Source organism: Hibiscus syriacus, unplaced genomic scaffold (assembly GCF_006381635.1).
Source record: "Hibiscus syriacus cultivar Baekdansim isolate YM2019G1 unplaced genomic scaffold, ASM638163v2 tig00111105_pilon, whole genome shotgun sequence".
Classification (NCBI taxonomy): Eukaryota; Viridiplantae; Streptophyta; class Magnoliopsida; order Malvales; family Malvaceae; genus Hibiscus; species Hibiscus syriacus.
Window position 1 is genome coordinate 3836525 of NW_024062987.1, and position 17232 is coordinate 3853756.

The 17232-nt window shown below is 34.7% G+C and overlaps 1 protein-coding gene and 1 long non-coding RNA gene across 3 annotated transcripts; one reads left to right on the plus strand and one right to left on the minus strand.

Moving 5' to 3' along the window:
* The first annotated feature begins 7183 nt into the window (after nucleotides 1-7183).
* LOC120153992 lies at nucleotides 7184-10262 on the plus strand. Of its 2 annotated transcripts, none has more exons than XM_039165850.1 (2): nucleotides 7184-7369; nucleotides 7909-10262. In XM_039165850.1, the coding sequence occupies exon 2, from the start codon at nucleotides 7928-7930 to the stop codon at nucleotides 9734-9736; it is 1809 nt and encodes a 602-aa protein (XP_039021781.1). In that variant the 5' UTR covers nucleotides 7184-7369; nucleotides 7909-7927; the 3' UTR covers nucleotides 9737-10262. The 2 variants fall into 2 exon arrangements, with proteins under 2 accessions (XP_039021781.1, XP_039021782.1); XM_039165851.1 differs by having other exon boundaries at nucleotides 7928-10262.
* Nucleotides 10263-10580: 318 nt separating this feature from the next.
* Nucleotides 10581-11578, minus strand: LOC120153993. The gene is made up of 4 exons (XR_005518837.1): nucleotides 11430-11578; nucleotides 11195-11364; nucleotides 10814-11036; nucleotides 10581-10688 (listed from the first exon to the last, which is right to left on the minus strand). It is a non-coding gene; the product is annotated as an uncharacterized LOC120153993 (long non-coding RNA).
* Nucleotides 11579-17232: the final 5654 nt, after the last annotated feature.

The window sequence follows — 17232 nt, forward strand, 5'->3', positions numbered from 1 at the left end:
GGATTTGTTGACCTATGATCCGATTAAAAATTATCTGAGAACATATGATTTTATTCGTTAGATACCTAATATTTTGAGTAATAAAGAAATACAAATATTCGGATATGAACACCCCTAGTTGTTTGTATTTTTAGGGTTTGAGTGGCCATTTTGCCAATAGAGAAATAAGAAGGCAAAGTAAGTTAAAATTAGAAGGCTTGCTATTACACTAATAAGCCCTTAAACTGTGTCGTTTTATTCAAAATAAACACTTAATACCCTTTTACGTCCAAATAAGCCCTTAAACTGTGCCGTTTTATTCAAATAAACACTTAATACCCTTTTACGTCCAAATAATTAACTAGTACCCCAATAAACCTTTGAACTTTCATTTATACAAATCCTTGTACCTTTTTTACATCCAAATAAGCCCTTAAACTTCAATTGATACCCAGACAAGTCCTTAGTTTTGTTGCCTCGCCAGTAAATTAATTATTATGTTGTATTTTTCTAATCCAATTTGTTCGTTCACCAAATGAACTTTATATATATTACAAGTAAATTAAAATGATTTTTTTTTACTATAGGATTGCAATTCGGGCAGGAAGAGCCGAGTCAAATTTGCATAACTAATCTTTTCCCAAATCTCAACTGAGTTGGACAGATAATCCGACCTGATGGGTAGGTGCATTTGTTGGTATTGTTATTCTAATACTGATCAATCTTCATAAAGAGGATTGGTCGGCTTTAAATGAATACTTCTGGTCAATATGATTGAGTCAAGTCAGCTTATGTGATTAAGACATGTGGCTCAAAAATATGGAAATAGAGATGGAAAGAACATCGGTAAAAAAAATAACCCGGGTAATTAGTTAAAGCAATGATATCGACATGAACTGATGCTTAAGTTTATAAAAGAAAGAGACAGAGATGCATTCTTCTTATAGCGTAATTGACGCTTATATAGTTGGATGAAAGTGATGCATTTTTCTTATACCGTATTTCACGCTTATTTTAGTCTTTATTTGTACTACTTAGTGTCTCGAGTTTGGTGTAGATTTTAGGATTTAGGGTTTAGAAGTAAAGTATGAGATTGTGTTAATAACCCTGAATTTAAATATTGTATAGAATATAATGTATATTTTATTTTTTAAGGTTAGTAAAACAATGATCACTTAATTAAGCAACAATGATCTTTTCGGTTACTAAAAGTTTATAAATTACAAAATGATAATTAAACCTATGGATTTGTTAGAAAGTGATCGGTGCACACTATAAAATAGTTATAACTTTTAATAAGTCTAAGGACTATTTTGTAATAATTTGATAAGTTTTAATGATCATTCTGTAATAGTTCAATAAGTTTATCTTCTGCAAGTTTAGTGGCCAAAATGGTTATTTTACTTAGTTTAGTAACCATTTATATACTTTACCTTGTTTTTAAACTCAAAAAATTATTAAACGGTCCCGGTTCACCACGTCATATGTGGCCCGAGTAATAATATTTGTCCATATCATTTTTTTCAAAGATGAATCTTTACCTCTTTCCTACATGTAAATAAGAAATGGGTAGTTATTTAGAAGTTATTTAAAATTTTGTGACTCTCATTTATTGGGACCACAAATGACGTGATGAGCTGAGTCCATCAAATAATTTCTCTTTTCCCAAGTAGCATCGTATATACAATGCATGTTTCTTCTTTTAAATCTTGGTGAGTGTGTTATTGTTGAACTTTAGTTCAGTTGTTAAGATATGGTGTCTGGTTTTCTTGCCCAATACCCCACGCGGGTAAAAAATTTAGGGTATTGGGCCTACCCAAGTTTTATTTAGTAAATTACGACATTTGGGCCTACCCAAAATTTTAAAAGGTCTCATCGTAATGGGTCCCATGTGGGTCATGTGAGCCATTATTTAATTAGGGTTATAATGACTAGTCACGTCGAGGTGATGAATCCATTAATTTTTTAAAAAAATTAGAAAAATAAATTTTATAAAATAAAAAAATCGATGAAACTCGTCATGTCAAGGTGACAAGGTCCTTCAAATTAAAAAAAAAATAGTCGTTGGCTAGCTATTGTTCAAAGGGCAGAGGGGCAGCAACGGTCAATAGAACTCGTCATCTCGAGGTAGCAAGTTCGGTCGATCATTTAAAAAAAATAGTCGTTTATAGTCGTTAGGGGTAAGGCTGTAAATAGGGGTTTGGAGTTTTAATATTTCACCATACCCTTAATTAAAAAAAACATATGTTGTACAAAAATCTCGAAAAATGGCAACTCGAGAATATATGTTGCGCCTGGATAACGTCCATGTTTCGTCGATCAAACGTGGGTCGGACGACGAATGAAGTATTCGTAGTCGGAGGATGACAACCAGAGAGCCTCATCAGCGGATGATGGTATATATGCATCAATCTAGTCTATTTTCAGCCATATTTTTACGTGGCTTTAAGGTGTACACGTAATTGATCAAGGCTCTGATTGAATGTTGGTGCCTCGAGACGTACACGTTCCACTTCCCGAGTGGTGAAGCGACGATTACTCTGGAAAATATCGCATACTAACTAGGTGTTCAGGTGAATGGAGCCCCCGTTGTGAGTTGTAACTTTTATGACCCTGCGACGTTGATCCTCCTAGTCTTGGGAAAATGTCCACATACGATTTCATGAGGGGCTATCGGGTAATGATAACGTGGCTGGAGTTTGAATTCTAAGTCACAGACGAGTCTACCGAGGCGGAGGTTATTTTCACGTCCCCAACATTTCTTCTCCAAGTGATTAAAGGGATATTATTAACGGACAAATTCGATAATTTGGCGCACACCCAATATCTGCGATATTTGGAAGACTTTGATGTGTGTCGGAATACCAGTTGGGGCTCGACGATTTTGGTCTTTCTTCACTGGGAGCTTTGCAACTGTCCAGCGTTGTCGAAAAGCTAATGTAGCAGACTGTCTGTTACTGTTACAGTCATGGGCCTGTTATCACTTATCGTCTTTTACGCCGATTACAGACGCCCATGTCTAGTTTCCGTTGGTGGCAAGGTAATTGTTTGATTTCATTTATTTAACTTTTTTTAATCTAAAAAATTTAATTTTTTATTTGCTTATAATATTTTTATTTTTAAATATTTTAGATGATGTCATAAAATAACGGAGACGAAGTTGGCGGGTGTCGATGCACGAGACATATGTATAAGGATTGACATCGTCGGTTGATTCGCGGTATGACATACGCTATTTTTTTTTTAATTTTTTGAATCTTTTTAGCTTTATATATACTAACTTTGATATTTAATATTTACAGTTCTCTTAGCTTCCGTATGTTGACAAGGATATCAATCGCGTATTGGCAGCGTAATTTTTAGAGGGGTCCTACTTGTGGTGTGCCATGACGCCGTTATTGCACTAATCGATAGTTAAGAAGCACGCGACTCATAGAATGATACGCCAATTTGTGGTGCACCAGCCGATTCCTACGAAAATCGCGGTTGATATGGACGTGCTCCATGCAATCGATAGCATGGGAAACATGATGAAAACTGGTCAGCGCGACACACTTACTACATCGACCTATGAAATCGGCATGAACTATCGATCCCCCATCATCAGGACATTACACTGCTGGACTTATATTTCGACCATTCTCACTATCTCCAGATTTACAAACAAAATGGCAAACCATATCTCACGAAACCAAGAGAGAGGGCAAAATGGAAACATCATCAGGCCATTCGCGCCAAGTCCAACAAGAAGAAAACATCATCGTCACGGTATTCCGCTTCAACATTTGCAGCTGAAGAGTACTATTACGCATCTCAGGCTAGTTTCAGTTTCAGTTCTCCATTTCATACTTCAGTCGAGACTTGACCGAATTGGGTTGAAGGTTAATGGGATGCACCGCAGTACATTCAAACATCTTCGACAGAACATGCGGTTGCGAGTGAGTGGGACCATATCCTATATGGGCACCAAAGCCAAGTCGAAGCAATTACGACGATGATGGCGTCAAATGTCATAAACCTATCACCGTATTTGAACGTGGATCACAGAATGTGTTGGGTACACCTCCTCAGCAAGACGACGACACTGATCAATGCCTACGACCCTGGCTTATTCGACGAGTCCCGCGACATTATCATTCGACCACTCCTCGCCATCGTCAAGAACTTAGGAGACATAGATAAATTGATTTTTACTTTGTAATTTTCATATAAAATTTTATTTTTGGTCACCTTCGTTGTTCTATGTTGTACAATGGCTAGCCAATAATTACTTTTTTTTAATTCAAAGGAACTCGTCACCTCTACTTGACGAGTTCCATCGAATTTTTTTATTTTATAAATTTTATTTTATAAAAAATATATGTTTTAATGAATTCGTCACATCGGCATGATGAGTCATTATAACCTCAATTAAATAATGGCCCATGTGAGACCCATTACGTGGAGACCATTAAAAAATAATATCTGAGAAACTTATCACGTCGATGTGACGAGTTCCAGGCAGACTGTAGCAATACAGTAATTTACTAAATAAAATTTGAGTAGACCCAATACCCTAAATTTTTTACCCGCATGGGGTATTGGGCCAAAAAAAACTTGTTGTCTTCTTATTTCAAGGGATTTCGAGCTTAAGCACAAAACAATAAGCCCAAAATCACGCAATGCTTACACTGCAGATCGAGAGTACTGAGTCGCAGTTCCAATACTCCTTGAAGCAAAGGAAAAGGAAAATTATGAATGCTCAAAGTATATAGAGGTTTGTATTTTATTGTTTCTTTTCCTTTTATTTGACCTTGTGATTTTCGATTACAAGTATGTTAAGTTGTTAACTGTTGTATTTTGATTTGGAAGCTCGAAATAGGTTTTTAATTTTGTTGCTTTAGTTTTTTTAGGGTAAACTATTTGAATGACCATCCAATTATAGGGTTAGTATCAAAATGACCATCATTTTCAAATTCGTATCAATATGAATACTAAACTATTTAAGTGTTATCATTTAAGCCACTTGTCATTTAAAATCTAGGGGAGAGTTGATGTGGCAGATAACAAAAATTTATATAATTACACATGTGATCCTCAATATTTATATCTTCTATCAATTTAGTCATAATTTAAATTTAATTTTATGAATTAACCTTTTAATGAGGAGGTTGTATGTATCAAATCATGACACATGCCAGCACATGTCACACCTAATTGGAGAATTTTTTTATTAATTTTAAATTGTTTGATTAAATTTATTTTTTATCTAATCATAAAGTGACAATTAGTACTTTGATTGAAAAGAAACAAATAGATAATGACTTGCATTTTTTGGGGGTTGTGGTGTTTGAATTGGGTTCTCTCTAGGGTGAAAATGGGTGCCCAAAACATTGAGCCAACTACTCCGTTTGGTAATGTAATACACCAACATTTATTCATCTCATAATATTATTAGTGATATAAAAAAAATAAAAATATTCAAAAGATATTTAATTTTTAATATTTTTATATTTTAAAAAAATCAAAATAAGTTTAATGTTTTATTTTTTAAACCAAATTAAATATTTTATTTTATATATTTTTAAACAAAATTTATGGAAGAATTCATGTAATATAAAAATAAATATTTTTATAAATTTAAACAAAATAAGTTTTATAATTCTATATTTTTAAATAATTAAATTTAATATAAGATTTACAATGAAAAAGAAAAATTAATGTTTAATTATTGAAGATCAAATGTGTAATTATACAAGATACCGATCTTATAGTTTGATGGTCATTAAAGTAGTTTACCTTTGTTTTATTTGATCTGATTTAATTTTTGTTGCAGAATTAATGTGATATTTTCCAATAATCAAAATCAACAATGAAGGGAAAACGTCAATAGAGAACAATTATATAGTGAAATAAGATATTAGGTTCCTTAAACAACATCTAAAGTTCAAGACCATTAAAGAACAATGTTTACTTTTATTAACGAAATCACTATATTATTTTATCTATCAAATTTTAATTTAAATATTTTTTTTATCAAACCACAACAATTTTAACCCAGTGATTAGGTGTTGCATACCCTTCTTTAAGGTCGTAGGTTTTATCCGATATGAAATCTCATGTATTTTTGTTTATATTTTTCTAATCACATTTTAACCTAAATATTATATTTTTGTCAGATTAAACAACTTTATTGCTTAACCTAATGGTTGGACGCTAAATATTTTGATTTCAATGAGCAAAATAGATGGAAAATAAATTGAAAGTCAATTGTGTTGAGTTTTTTTGGCTATTTATTTAATTGATTCAATGAACGATAATTTTAAATATTAATTATGTGAGTGTAATTTAATACATCCAATTTTTTTCTTAAAAAAATTCATCCAAAACAATATATGGGTTGTTTTTATATATATAATTTTATTATATTCAAAAAGTAAATGCTATGTATTTAAATACGATTATAATCTATTTTTTAAAATGATTTAAATGTTATTATCACATCTAACCACATATATTAGAAAACTATGTATTTTTAATTTATGTAAATTGTTGTTTTTTGTTATTTACATTTTGTATGAGGATACTTTTACCTCTAATCAAATGATATTTTTTTTAATTTTAATTCTCTTGAAACAATGTATATAGATGTTGTTCATTGAATTTTAATTTGATTATTGTTATTATTATTATTATTATTATTTAATAACTTATAATTTTAAATACATTATAATCTTTTTGAATATTATAAGTAATTTAGATTCAAAAAGTATAATTGGCCTTTAAAATTTATCAAAATCATTATTTGACCTTTTTTTAGGAGTGTTTAAACCCTTAACTTTTTATTGTGAGGCAACAAATCTTCTCAGATAAAAATTATTAGTTAATAAATGATTAATATTTTTAAAAAACTATTCAGTCAAATGTTAGATTTTTTTATCTTAATATAAAAATATTAAGACCAAAATACTTCAAAAAAATAATATGCGTTAAAATGATATTTTAATAAGTATTAAAATTTAATTTTCGCGTTATTTTTTTATAAGTTTAAACATGTTTGTACTTTGGATTCGGGGTGTAAAAGTGAGAAAAAGTGTAAGTCGTGAGGGCTTTAAAAGAAATATGGAAAAGTAAAGGGAGTATTGCGAAAAGAAAATTATGAGCTTTATTCAATGCTCACTCGGTTTTGGTCTTTTATATACATTTTCCAACTAAAGTTTTTTGTTTGGTAGAAAAACCAATTGAAGTAAAGCGCACTTTGTCCCCAATTTTGCTTCTTTAGCCTTCACTGCACCTTCCTCGCAACAGCGTCTCATCTCTTCACAAAACTTCATTTCCCTTTTTTTTCTTCTTTGTTTTCCCCTTATCCCAGCTTCTAAAATTTAGTGTTCTTTTTTATTTCATGTGATCGGTAAGTGCTCTTTTTTGCAATATTTTTACTTGATTTTTTTGGTTGGATTTTCTTTCAGGGTTTTGGGTTTTATTCTGTTTGGAATTATTGGGTGGTTGAAATCTGTGGAATTGGTGGGTTTTTTAGCCTCTGGATTTGTGTAATTTTTTTAGCTTGGCTGATCTTGAATTTTATTTTACTGTTATTTGATTAGCCGTTATAAGCTCTTTGTTAAGCTTCTTACCTTCTATATTACAAATTGAATTTTCTGAGTAGATAGTAATACCATAGTTCAATTCAAGCTATACTTTATCCACATAAAAGGAAAATAGCTGTTTAGATTAAATTCAATTTCGGTTGAAATTTGTTACCTTTTAGGTCTTCTCTAGTAATTAAAACCATTAAATATAGTGTGTGTAATTTATTGATGATTTAGTTTGATTGTCTAATCTGATTGAGCTATATTTGGTTTGAAGATTTGAAGTAAAAAAAATTATGAAAATGTCGAATTTGTGAGCCTGATTTTGCTAATTATTTTTCTTCAATTGTTTTTATGTTAGATACTTTTGGGACTAAAAGATGGTGGCAGACTCTTGGTTTCGTAGTCTTTGGAAAATTCCGAGGAGGCATGAGGGAACCTCCGAGAAGATTGAAATCGGAGTATTAGCATTTGAAGCTGCGAGCTTGATGTCCAAGCTTGTGCACCTATGGAAGCGTTTGAGTGATAAAGAGGTTGTTAGGTTGAGAGAGGAAATAACGAATTCTGTTGGTATTAAAAAGCTAGTGTCCGAAGATGACGAATACATCGGACGCCTGATATGTGCAGAAATGGTCGAAAATATTACCCATGTTGCACAGTCTGTGTCTAGGCTTGCGAAGAAATGTAGTGATCCGGGGTTAAACAGTTTCAAACTTGTCTTCACTGAGTTGGTCCAGATTGGTACCGACCCTTATGGTTGGATATTTTCGTCTAAGAAGATGGACAAGAAGGTTAAGAAATTGGAACGATTCATTTCGGTTAATGCTACTTTGTATCAAGAGATGGAACTGCTTGCAGATCTTGAGCAAACGCTGAGGAGGATGAAAAGCAGTGATTTGGCACCAGAGAATTTGCTTGAATTTCAGAAGAAGGTCATTTGGAAGCAGCACGAAGTGAAGAGCCTACGGGGGAGCTCTATTTGGAATAAGACTTATGATTATACAATTCGCCTTTTATCAAGATCAATATTCACAATATTTGGGAGGATCAGACATGTTTTTGGAATTGAACACAGTGTAGACGTTGGGGATTCAAGGGTGATGAATTCAGATTTTATGCATCGCAGCCAATCAGTTTCTGCCGTAATGCATTCTTCGGTTCTTCCAACCGAAAGCACTGGCCTTCCCAGATTTTCTTCTGGCCCTTTAGGGATTTTTAACACTAAATCAGGCCCGATTCCAACACCAAATAAAACAAATCATTTTCATTCGGGGCCTCTTGGTGGTTCAACCACAAGATCAGGCTCTATTTCTAGAAAGAATGGAAATTTGAACTTCCATTCAGGTCCGCTTGGGAGACTTGCAGGAAGGTCTGGAGCACTTTTTGGAATGGATAAAATCAGCAAGATTTGGCAGACTAACAACCGCTCGGCTGCTATTAACGGAAGGAAATCGCATTTGAAAAGCAATAGATTGACTCAAGTGGGACCTTTTAAAGGATGCATGGTAGCAGTTGACGGCGGTACCATTAGAGATTGTTATGTAAGTTCAAATGGCGTTCATTCCGGAATTCCGAATGGAACCAAAGATGGAAACCTTAACCTTCCTGAAGGAAATGCTGCCCAGAGTAGTTCATTGGTGTTCAGATCTCAATGCCGGTTGTTGGATGCTCCGCCTGAAACACTTGGTGCTTCTGCTTTAGCATTGCACTATGCAAATGTTATCATTGTAATCGAGAAGTTAGCAGCATCTCCCTACTTGATTGGTCATGATGCCAGAGAGGATCTGTACAACATGTTACCCGCAAGTGTGAGAAACGCTCTGAGGGTTAGGCTAAAACCGTATGCAAAGAATTTAGCTTCATTGGTTTATGATACAGAGCTTGCTGAAGAATGGACAGAAGCAATGTCTTCCATATTAGAGTGGTTGGCGCCACTAGCTCATAACATGATTAGGTGGCAATCCGAGCGGAGTTATGAACAGAACTTTGTTTCCCGAAGTAATATTCTTCTGGTGCAGACTCTCTACTTTGCAAATCGAGAAAAGACGGAAGCAGCAATCACTGAGATTCTTGTTGGTCTTAATTATGTCTGGAGACATGAGAGAGAACTCAATGCAAAGGTACTGCAGGAATATGCAGGCAGTAGAATATTCGATGATTGTTTGGATCTCGAGAAACGAAGTTCTTAAGCCTCTGTTTCAGTATGATATCTCCACGTATCAATGGCATTGAGTTGAATTCGGTCTATTCAGTTTCCAGCCAGCGACAGTCTCGATTTGCCTGCATGATTGAAGATGAGAGAATTCTCCAGCCTTCTGTGAAATACAAGCCAAAAGCATTCTTGTGTGGGTCAGGTATAGTTTGGGCTTTGCTGGTGATCTAGTTTCGAAGATTCCTCGTAATGCCGTTTTTCTAGTTAAGCAATTATCTGTGAAATGTGTTTATTAATTAGCAATATTGATACCCTTCGGAATTTATTGTTTATGTACCATATAGGCTGTTTGCCCACCCGTTTATATGTAACGGGTGCGACACAGTTGAGTGATCTCTCATCGGCAGGCTGTGTATGATGTGATAATATACGAACTGAAGCAGATAGAAGCGAGCTGGTTGGCCTGAATTCGAAGTCAAATATCACCATTTTTAAAACGCAGGCTAACATGTTAGAGCTATGAAATTGCAATGAGGTTGCTTGGACTTATGTTTTTGGTTGAATGATCTCACCGTGGTATCATTTCTGTCATTAATGGAAAATAACATCCTTTCGATACATTAATAACGTGTAATTGACAACAAAATCGCTCCCCCTTTTTTTTATCCATTTTGCTTTCCACTTCTACTGTATTTCAAATTGTACATGCTTGAAACAGGTAAGAACAACCTCCTTACCCAATAATTCTACAAAACAAAGGAATGAAAGCATACAATGAACCAGGAGCAGCCTGCAACACGAGACAGCCGAATCCGAGAATGGATAGCTTCAGAATGTTAAATTGGTTTTAAGTTCCCAGGTTCCCCGGCGGCATCGAAAAGGCCAATGAATACGGTGCTTAATGCCAATAAAATCCCTTTAACTTCGATCACTTTTTTCCATTGCCGTGCTCTTTGTTTCGAATCATCAAATGACAGTACCTTTTTTGGCTGAAGCACCACAAATATAGATCAGAAGATGGCATAAAAAGCACCAGGGTGCACGAAAATTCCAGATACATTGTATCATTGCATTAATAAATTCGATGAATTCATCCCTATGCTCATATACTTACCGTGCAAATCTTGAAGTGCGACGGACTTGTGACCTGGACGCCGAGGTCATCAGAATTATCGGACCAAATAATGTCCCCTTTCACGACCAGTTTTGAAGGATCAACGTAGATCAATTTCGGCTTGTTGGTGAGGATAAGCTGCACTTCCTTGCTGGATAATTTCTGTAGTTTCTTCATCATTGAGATCATAAGAACTAATTCTCCCGGATCCAAAAATTGTTGCCTGCTTAAATTAGCAGAGGGAAAGAAACGACAAACGTTAAGGCTCCGTTGGGTAGGGGTGGAAAAGTCTAATTTAACGGTTGCACTGACTAAATAGCACATGTTGATATGTAGCTCAATCTATATGTTCAAACTTTTTCCTTAGAAATTGACAAATACCATTTTGAGTCGAAGGAATCGACCAAGGCAAGTCTAGTTATATGGCCAGATGATTCAGCCGATGATGAGGCACTGACAATTCCGTCTTTCTTTCCAGCTTAACCATCTCCGATGTAAGTAGGATTCCACGAAGAATCATTATAATCATCACCACCCTCACTTGATTGAGCCTGAAATAGGATAATGGAATTTTGAACTCTTAAAAGACAAGATGTAACACATGTTGCCATCATACCCCCGTCTCTAAAGCAAGCTTTGGAGGGGTTTTTGCTCTTAAACTACTCCAATCAACTCCCCTATAGAAAGGATGCATCTTGAGCTCAGCATAACCATCTGGTCCGGCACCTGATATTTTACCGGGATCTAGTCCTGCACCACACGGTTGCATTAGGTTACAGCCTTTAGGCCAGAAGTTACAACATCACACGCGACATAGGATAAACTGAAGAAAAAAAGCGGAAGAAGTGGATGTCGAAAAACGATGACCCCAAGCATATTGAAATCCATGCACAGGGAAAAAATATGATACACATCTAATAATAGAAGAAGCTAACGGCTTTGAAAAGTCAAACATACAAGTTCAAGTATGGACGTATAGTATTTATCGAATCCAAAATACATTTTTAAAGGGATGTATAGTATATAAAATTTCATAATAATAAAAGTAGTTACTTTAGCCTCACATTTTCAGAACTCAAAACAAAATAACAATAAAAGAAAGGCTTTGTTACTGGGTGACATACATTCTGGGATGTTGGAAAAACAAAATAGCAGAAGGGGGAAAAAGATGAACATCTTAAAAATGAACCGAATAAGTATCTGGCATTAACGTCGACATCGATAAGAAATAAAATTAAAAAGAGAGCATCAAATGAGAACTTGATCCAGCAGTAAAAGGAAAACCAGTAAGTTCAAACCCCCCACTGCAGGTTGAATCATTTTTGCTTTGCTAGTTATACAATAGAGCGGACAGAGAAAATAAGCAAACAATCAGAGAGTAGTTGTGATTCTCCAATCTCCACATTTTACCCCAAAGGATTTTCCATCCTTCTCGTTGCAACCAAAGCCTAAATACCACACATCTTCAAAGAGAAACGAGGATGGACCCCAGCCGCCCTTAAAAATTCTAAATGATCATATATTTTGTTTCTATTTTCTATTAATAATCTCTTTTTCGTTCCCTCGCGGGCATAAAATTCGGCATTCCTATTTGAAGAGAAATATATTCATCTTATAGGAAACATAAACAGAATAGTATTCATCTTCAAAGCCTAATCATCACATAACTTTACGTTTTTCGTTGCGTTAAATCTCTACAAATTCGACCCTTTAGTTCAGACTTCAGACAGCTTATATCACCAGTAAAAACCCACAAAATTCACAAACATAGCTAAATTTATCCCAAAACACACAATCATTAAAAACCATCATTTCCCGTAAAATTCATAAAGCTAAAGCTTGCAAATATAAAAAACATTTTTTTAAGAAAAAATAGCAAAGAAAAAAGTGTCAAAAATAGTATGTGATCTATTGATAGAGTGGTGTGACTGGAATCAAGCTCAAGTATCCAAAAAAATATTTATAAATTAAGAAGAAGAAAAAAGCTAACCTTTGAGTAAGAACCAACGCAATATATCTTACCCAATTCAAAATCCTGGATACTGAAATTCTCCTGAGGAGCTCTAAATGCAAAGCTTTTAGATCTCTGAACATTGTTAGAAGAATTATCTTTGCTGTTATCATCTGTTTCCTGAACTTGCATGTCCAACATTTCTCTCTCAAAAGCTCCCTGCTTTGCTATTTCCATCATACTAGTAATAATTCTTGGGAGAAGAAGCTTCTCTTTTTTGATTTCTGTTTCCAGTCAATGAGGGAAAAAATTCTTTTGAATTAATCACTAATATATTAATCGATTAATCCAAATCGACTATTAAAGAGATATTCTAGACTCTCCAACTCAGTTTATTCCATTCGAAAGTCCTATAGTTCAAACTTGTTACCTTTAAAGAATCTATTATCACATCTCACCATGTCAATTGATTGTTAGTAACTTTTTTTATTATAAAAAAACCACTACTTTTATTAAAAATATAAAATATTCATAATTATAATGAAAATTTATAAATATAATCGTAAACTAAATTATAATTATGACAATTTTCCTAAACGATTGACACAAAATTTAGTCATCTAGATCATACAAGGACAAAAAAAAAAGACAATTTAAAAACCTAACCAAAAACTCTAAGAAAAGAAGGGTAAATTACAAATTTGGTAACTGAACTTTCATACGATTCTTATTTTACTCACCGTACTTTCAAAACTTTCAATTTGCTCACTCAACTTTATGGATTGAATTCTTTTTGTCACTACACCTTTATATCACTAACAACTCATTGAAATGGAATATTTTAATATTAAACAGATTTCCACGTGATAATAATAATAAGGATAAATTACAAATTTGATAACTGAACTTTTATATGATTCCTATTTTATTTACCGTACTTTCAAAATTTTCAATTTGCTCTGTAACAACCCTGAAAAAAATGAAAAGAAAATAAAATTATAATTTTGTAAATTGGTGAAATTTTGGGACTAAATTGAAAGTTTTCAAAACTTGTGTCCTGTTTTAGAGTTGAAGAAAATTCAGGGACCAAGCCCTAAATTTACCCAAAAAGTGTCGACAACCTTTTCTATTAAATGAAACGAATTGGTTTCTGCGTGAAAACACAGAAACCAACTCATAAAATTATCCTCATGCACCTTTGCTTTGAAGCCCGATTCCGACACCGTCCGACCTCCGACCGTCAAATTGAAACCACCATCGTGTTCATCTTCGACTCGTGAACAAAGCCCAGTAAACCAATTATAGCGAAATGCTGTCAAACGCCGTGAATTTCGAGTCAAAGTCTCGACGTTTTTTAGCACCACTGCCGAGAAAATCATAAATTCATCTCTGATCGTTGATCCGTTTTCGACACCTCTCGCACCATAGTGTTCCTTGCATCGTTCCGAGTCCACCGGTGTTCACCGTTTCTCCGTCGTCGCCGGCGAGTGAAGGAGTGAATCGGTCAAAGTTTCAGATTTGTTGAAATCGAGCTCTCCACCGATCAAAATTTTGAACCGAGCTTTGTAAGTATCTCAAAATCGCTTAAAATAATTTTTGGAAATTTTTCGGGAATTTTTAGGACATCGGGGAGCTTCAAAACAGTGGTTGACCGGTTTGGGTGTTAGTTTAGTAAATATTTTAAGAAGATGGCTAGATTGGTAAATAATTATTGTTAGGTGATATTCTGGGAAATATTTCGATAAAGGTGATATTTTGGGAATTATTTTGAAAAAAAGTGACATTATGAGAAATATTTCGAAAAAGTAACATATTGGGAATTATTTCGTAAAAGGTGACACTCTGAGAATTATTTTAAAAAAAGTGACATTTTGGGAATTTTCAAATGTTTGACAGTTGTTGACCTCCTTTGACCAGAACTTTGACCGGCTATTAAACGATAGTTAATCTTTTCCGAAAATACATATCCTGACAGTTTTTGACGTCCCGAATCCGTTTTTGGGGTCCGTTTCACCAAATTCGAACTCGAAAGTCTCTAAATCGACGGTCAAAGTGGTTGACTTTGACTTTGACAAAGAATTTGAATTTTCGAAAAGTCATACTTTATGTTTATCGACGTCCTGATTCCGATTCCGCAATCCGTTTGGCCAAATTCAGACTCGAAATACCCCAAAATGATAGTCAAACCCGAAAAATGCTTATATACTTAAGAATTCTAGCTTTGAATAATTAAGTAAGATTTGGGGCTGATTAATTATTATTGTTTGAAGGTACAAGAGACTCTCCGGATCGTTCGACAGCTCGACTCAGCTCTTCTAGATAAGTTAAACCACGTATATCAGTATTCACCCGTTCGAAAAATGTAACAGAGCGTGGTGAAACCAGCAATCAGTAGATCTACTATCTGAACCCATTATCGAGGTGTGTTCCTGTTTACTACATAATAGTTTTATATGTTTTGAAATATGGTACATTGAAATCTATGGTTTATTATTGTTGGTACACCGATTTATTGTTGATGATTTATGGACTTTGATGACTGGTATATGGATATTGATTTTGGGATGGATTGAACTACAATTGTATAGCTCTGATCAAGCTAATAAACGGGCCTAATGTGACTCTTGAGAGCCCAAGATGTTTCATTAGGTCGGCTTTCCTTTGCTGTGTGCTTAGGGTAAGCTATATGGACTTATTGACTTGGGCTTAAGGATACAAGCTTCATAGCCTATCCTTAAGTCGGCTTTCTTTTTGCTATGTGCATAAAGTAAGCTATATGGAAAATAATTTTGGGAACTACTGATGGTGTACCAGAAAAGGGTTTAAACTATAATTTTCAAAAGTTAAACTCTTTTACGAATTTGTGAGATTTACTGGACTATGATTTGTTTAAGGTACCTATGGTGATTTTATGGTAATGTTGGGACACACTGAGCCTAGCTCACCTTTCGAAAATGTTTTTCCCCCTTTCAGATACTGTTGGTTAGATACATCGGTTCGAGCACTTGGAGGATCAACATATCTCTTGAAGTATATCTGATTGTAATGTTTTATCTTGCTAGTTGACATTATTTTGGTGACATTGACCTTATTTTAAAGTATCGTATTTTAGGATGATGACAATTTTACTATTATTGTTCGGTTTATTGTGATTTTGATTTTAAAGACCAGTTTTAAATTAATTTATTACTTATTGGTATTATATTTACAAGTTGTGTTTTGATAGTATAATATCATGTCATTTATAATGTGATTTTACAATGATTGAATAACGGTTTCAGAAAATGTCTTTAAGAATCATGTATGTGATCCACTAGACTTAGTCGAAACGCATAGGCCGGGTCTAGGGGGTTATATTTATTGGTATCAGAGCTTTTGGTTTTTAACCCTCGGACTGTGTATGAGTCCACATTGAAAATACGGTTTTGAAATATTTTACAAAACAGTTTACTAAGGCCATGTCACAAAATTATTAAGATTTTTAACTGTGTTCGAGACTCCAAGTGCTTATATAACCCTAAGTTTCATCTTCTAGAGTAAACTTGAGATCCATCAAAATTAGTTCTAGACGTGGTCGTCAAACTAGCCGTAGACGAGGTCGAGTGGCTAGATTTACAGACTCGATCGATGGGATACGAGTAGATCCCCCACCTCCGTTAGGTGATCCTGCTCCTACGACCCCAACGAATCTGCCTTCTGCCGCAGGTATTGGCATGACTACATCGATCATAGGAGCGACTAATATTGAGTCATCAGCACAGTCCGGGAAGAGGACTCATATTTTGGCCCCTTAGAGAAGCAATACACGTTTTAGGCCTGCAGTATCCTCACCGTTAGTTGGCAGTCGAGACGGTTCCTCGTCGTATTATCATGGACTCCTTTGTGAGTATTGTGGTAAACATCACACAGGAGAGTGTCGTAAGAAGATGGGTCTTTGCTATCAGTGTGGATCTAGTGGTCATTATCGGAGGGATTGTCCTCATCTAGCTTCGTTTGAGTAGACCGCTACTCAGACTCCTGTACGTTCTCAGATTACAGTACATACTACAATTAGAGATCGTAGTCAAGGAAAGACTCGAGGATCAGCGTTCAGGACAGACAATAGAGCCCGACCTCAGCAAAATAGAGTGCCAACTGCTTCTGAGGCTAGACAGCCAGCTTTGGTTTATGCCACTAGACGTCGGGATGACAGAGATGAACCTGAGGTTATTGAATGTACATTTACTATTTATTATATCCCATACTTTGCATTACTAGACAATGGCTCCACTAACTCCTATGTATCGAACTCGGTATCTCGAAACCTTCAGATTCCGATTGAGAACACTGAAAATACTATTACAGTTACGAGTCCAGTAGGACAAGCGGTATTAGTGAATAAAGTATTTCGACGTTGTCCTCTTGAGGTTCAGGGAGAAATTTTTCTCGCTGATCTTATGGAGCTTTCTTTAGAGGAGTTCGATTTAAT

Excerpts from the sequence above, each read along its gene's own strand:
- LOC120153992 (XM_039165850.1), top strand. The coding sequence starts at position 7,928 with ATGGTGGCAGACTCTTGGTTTCGTAGTCTTTGGAAAATTCCGAGGAGG.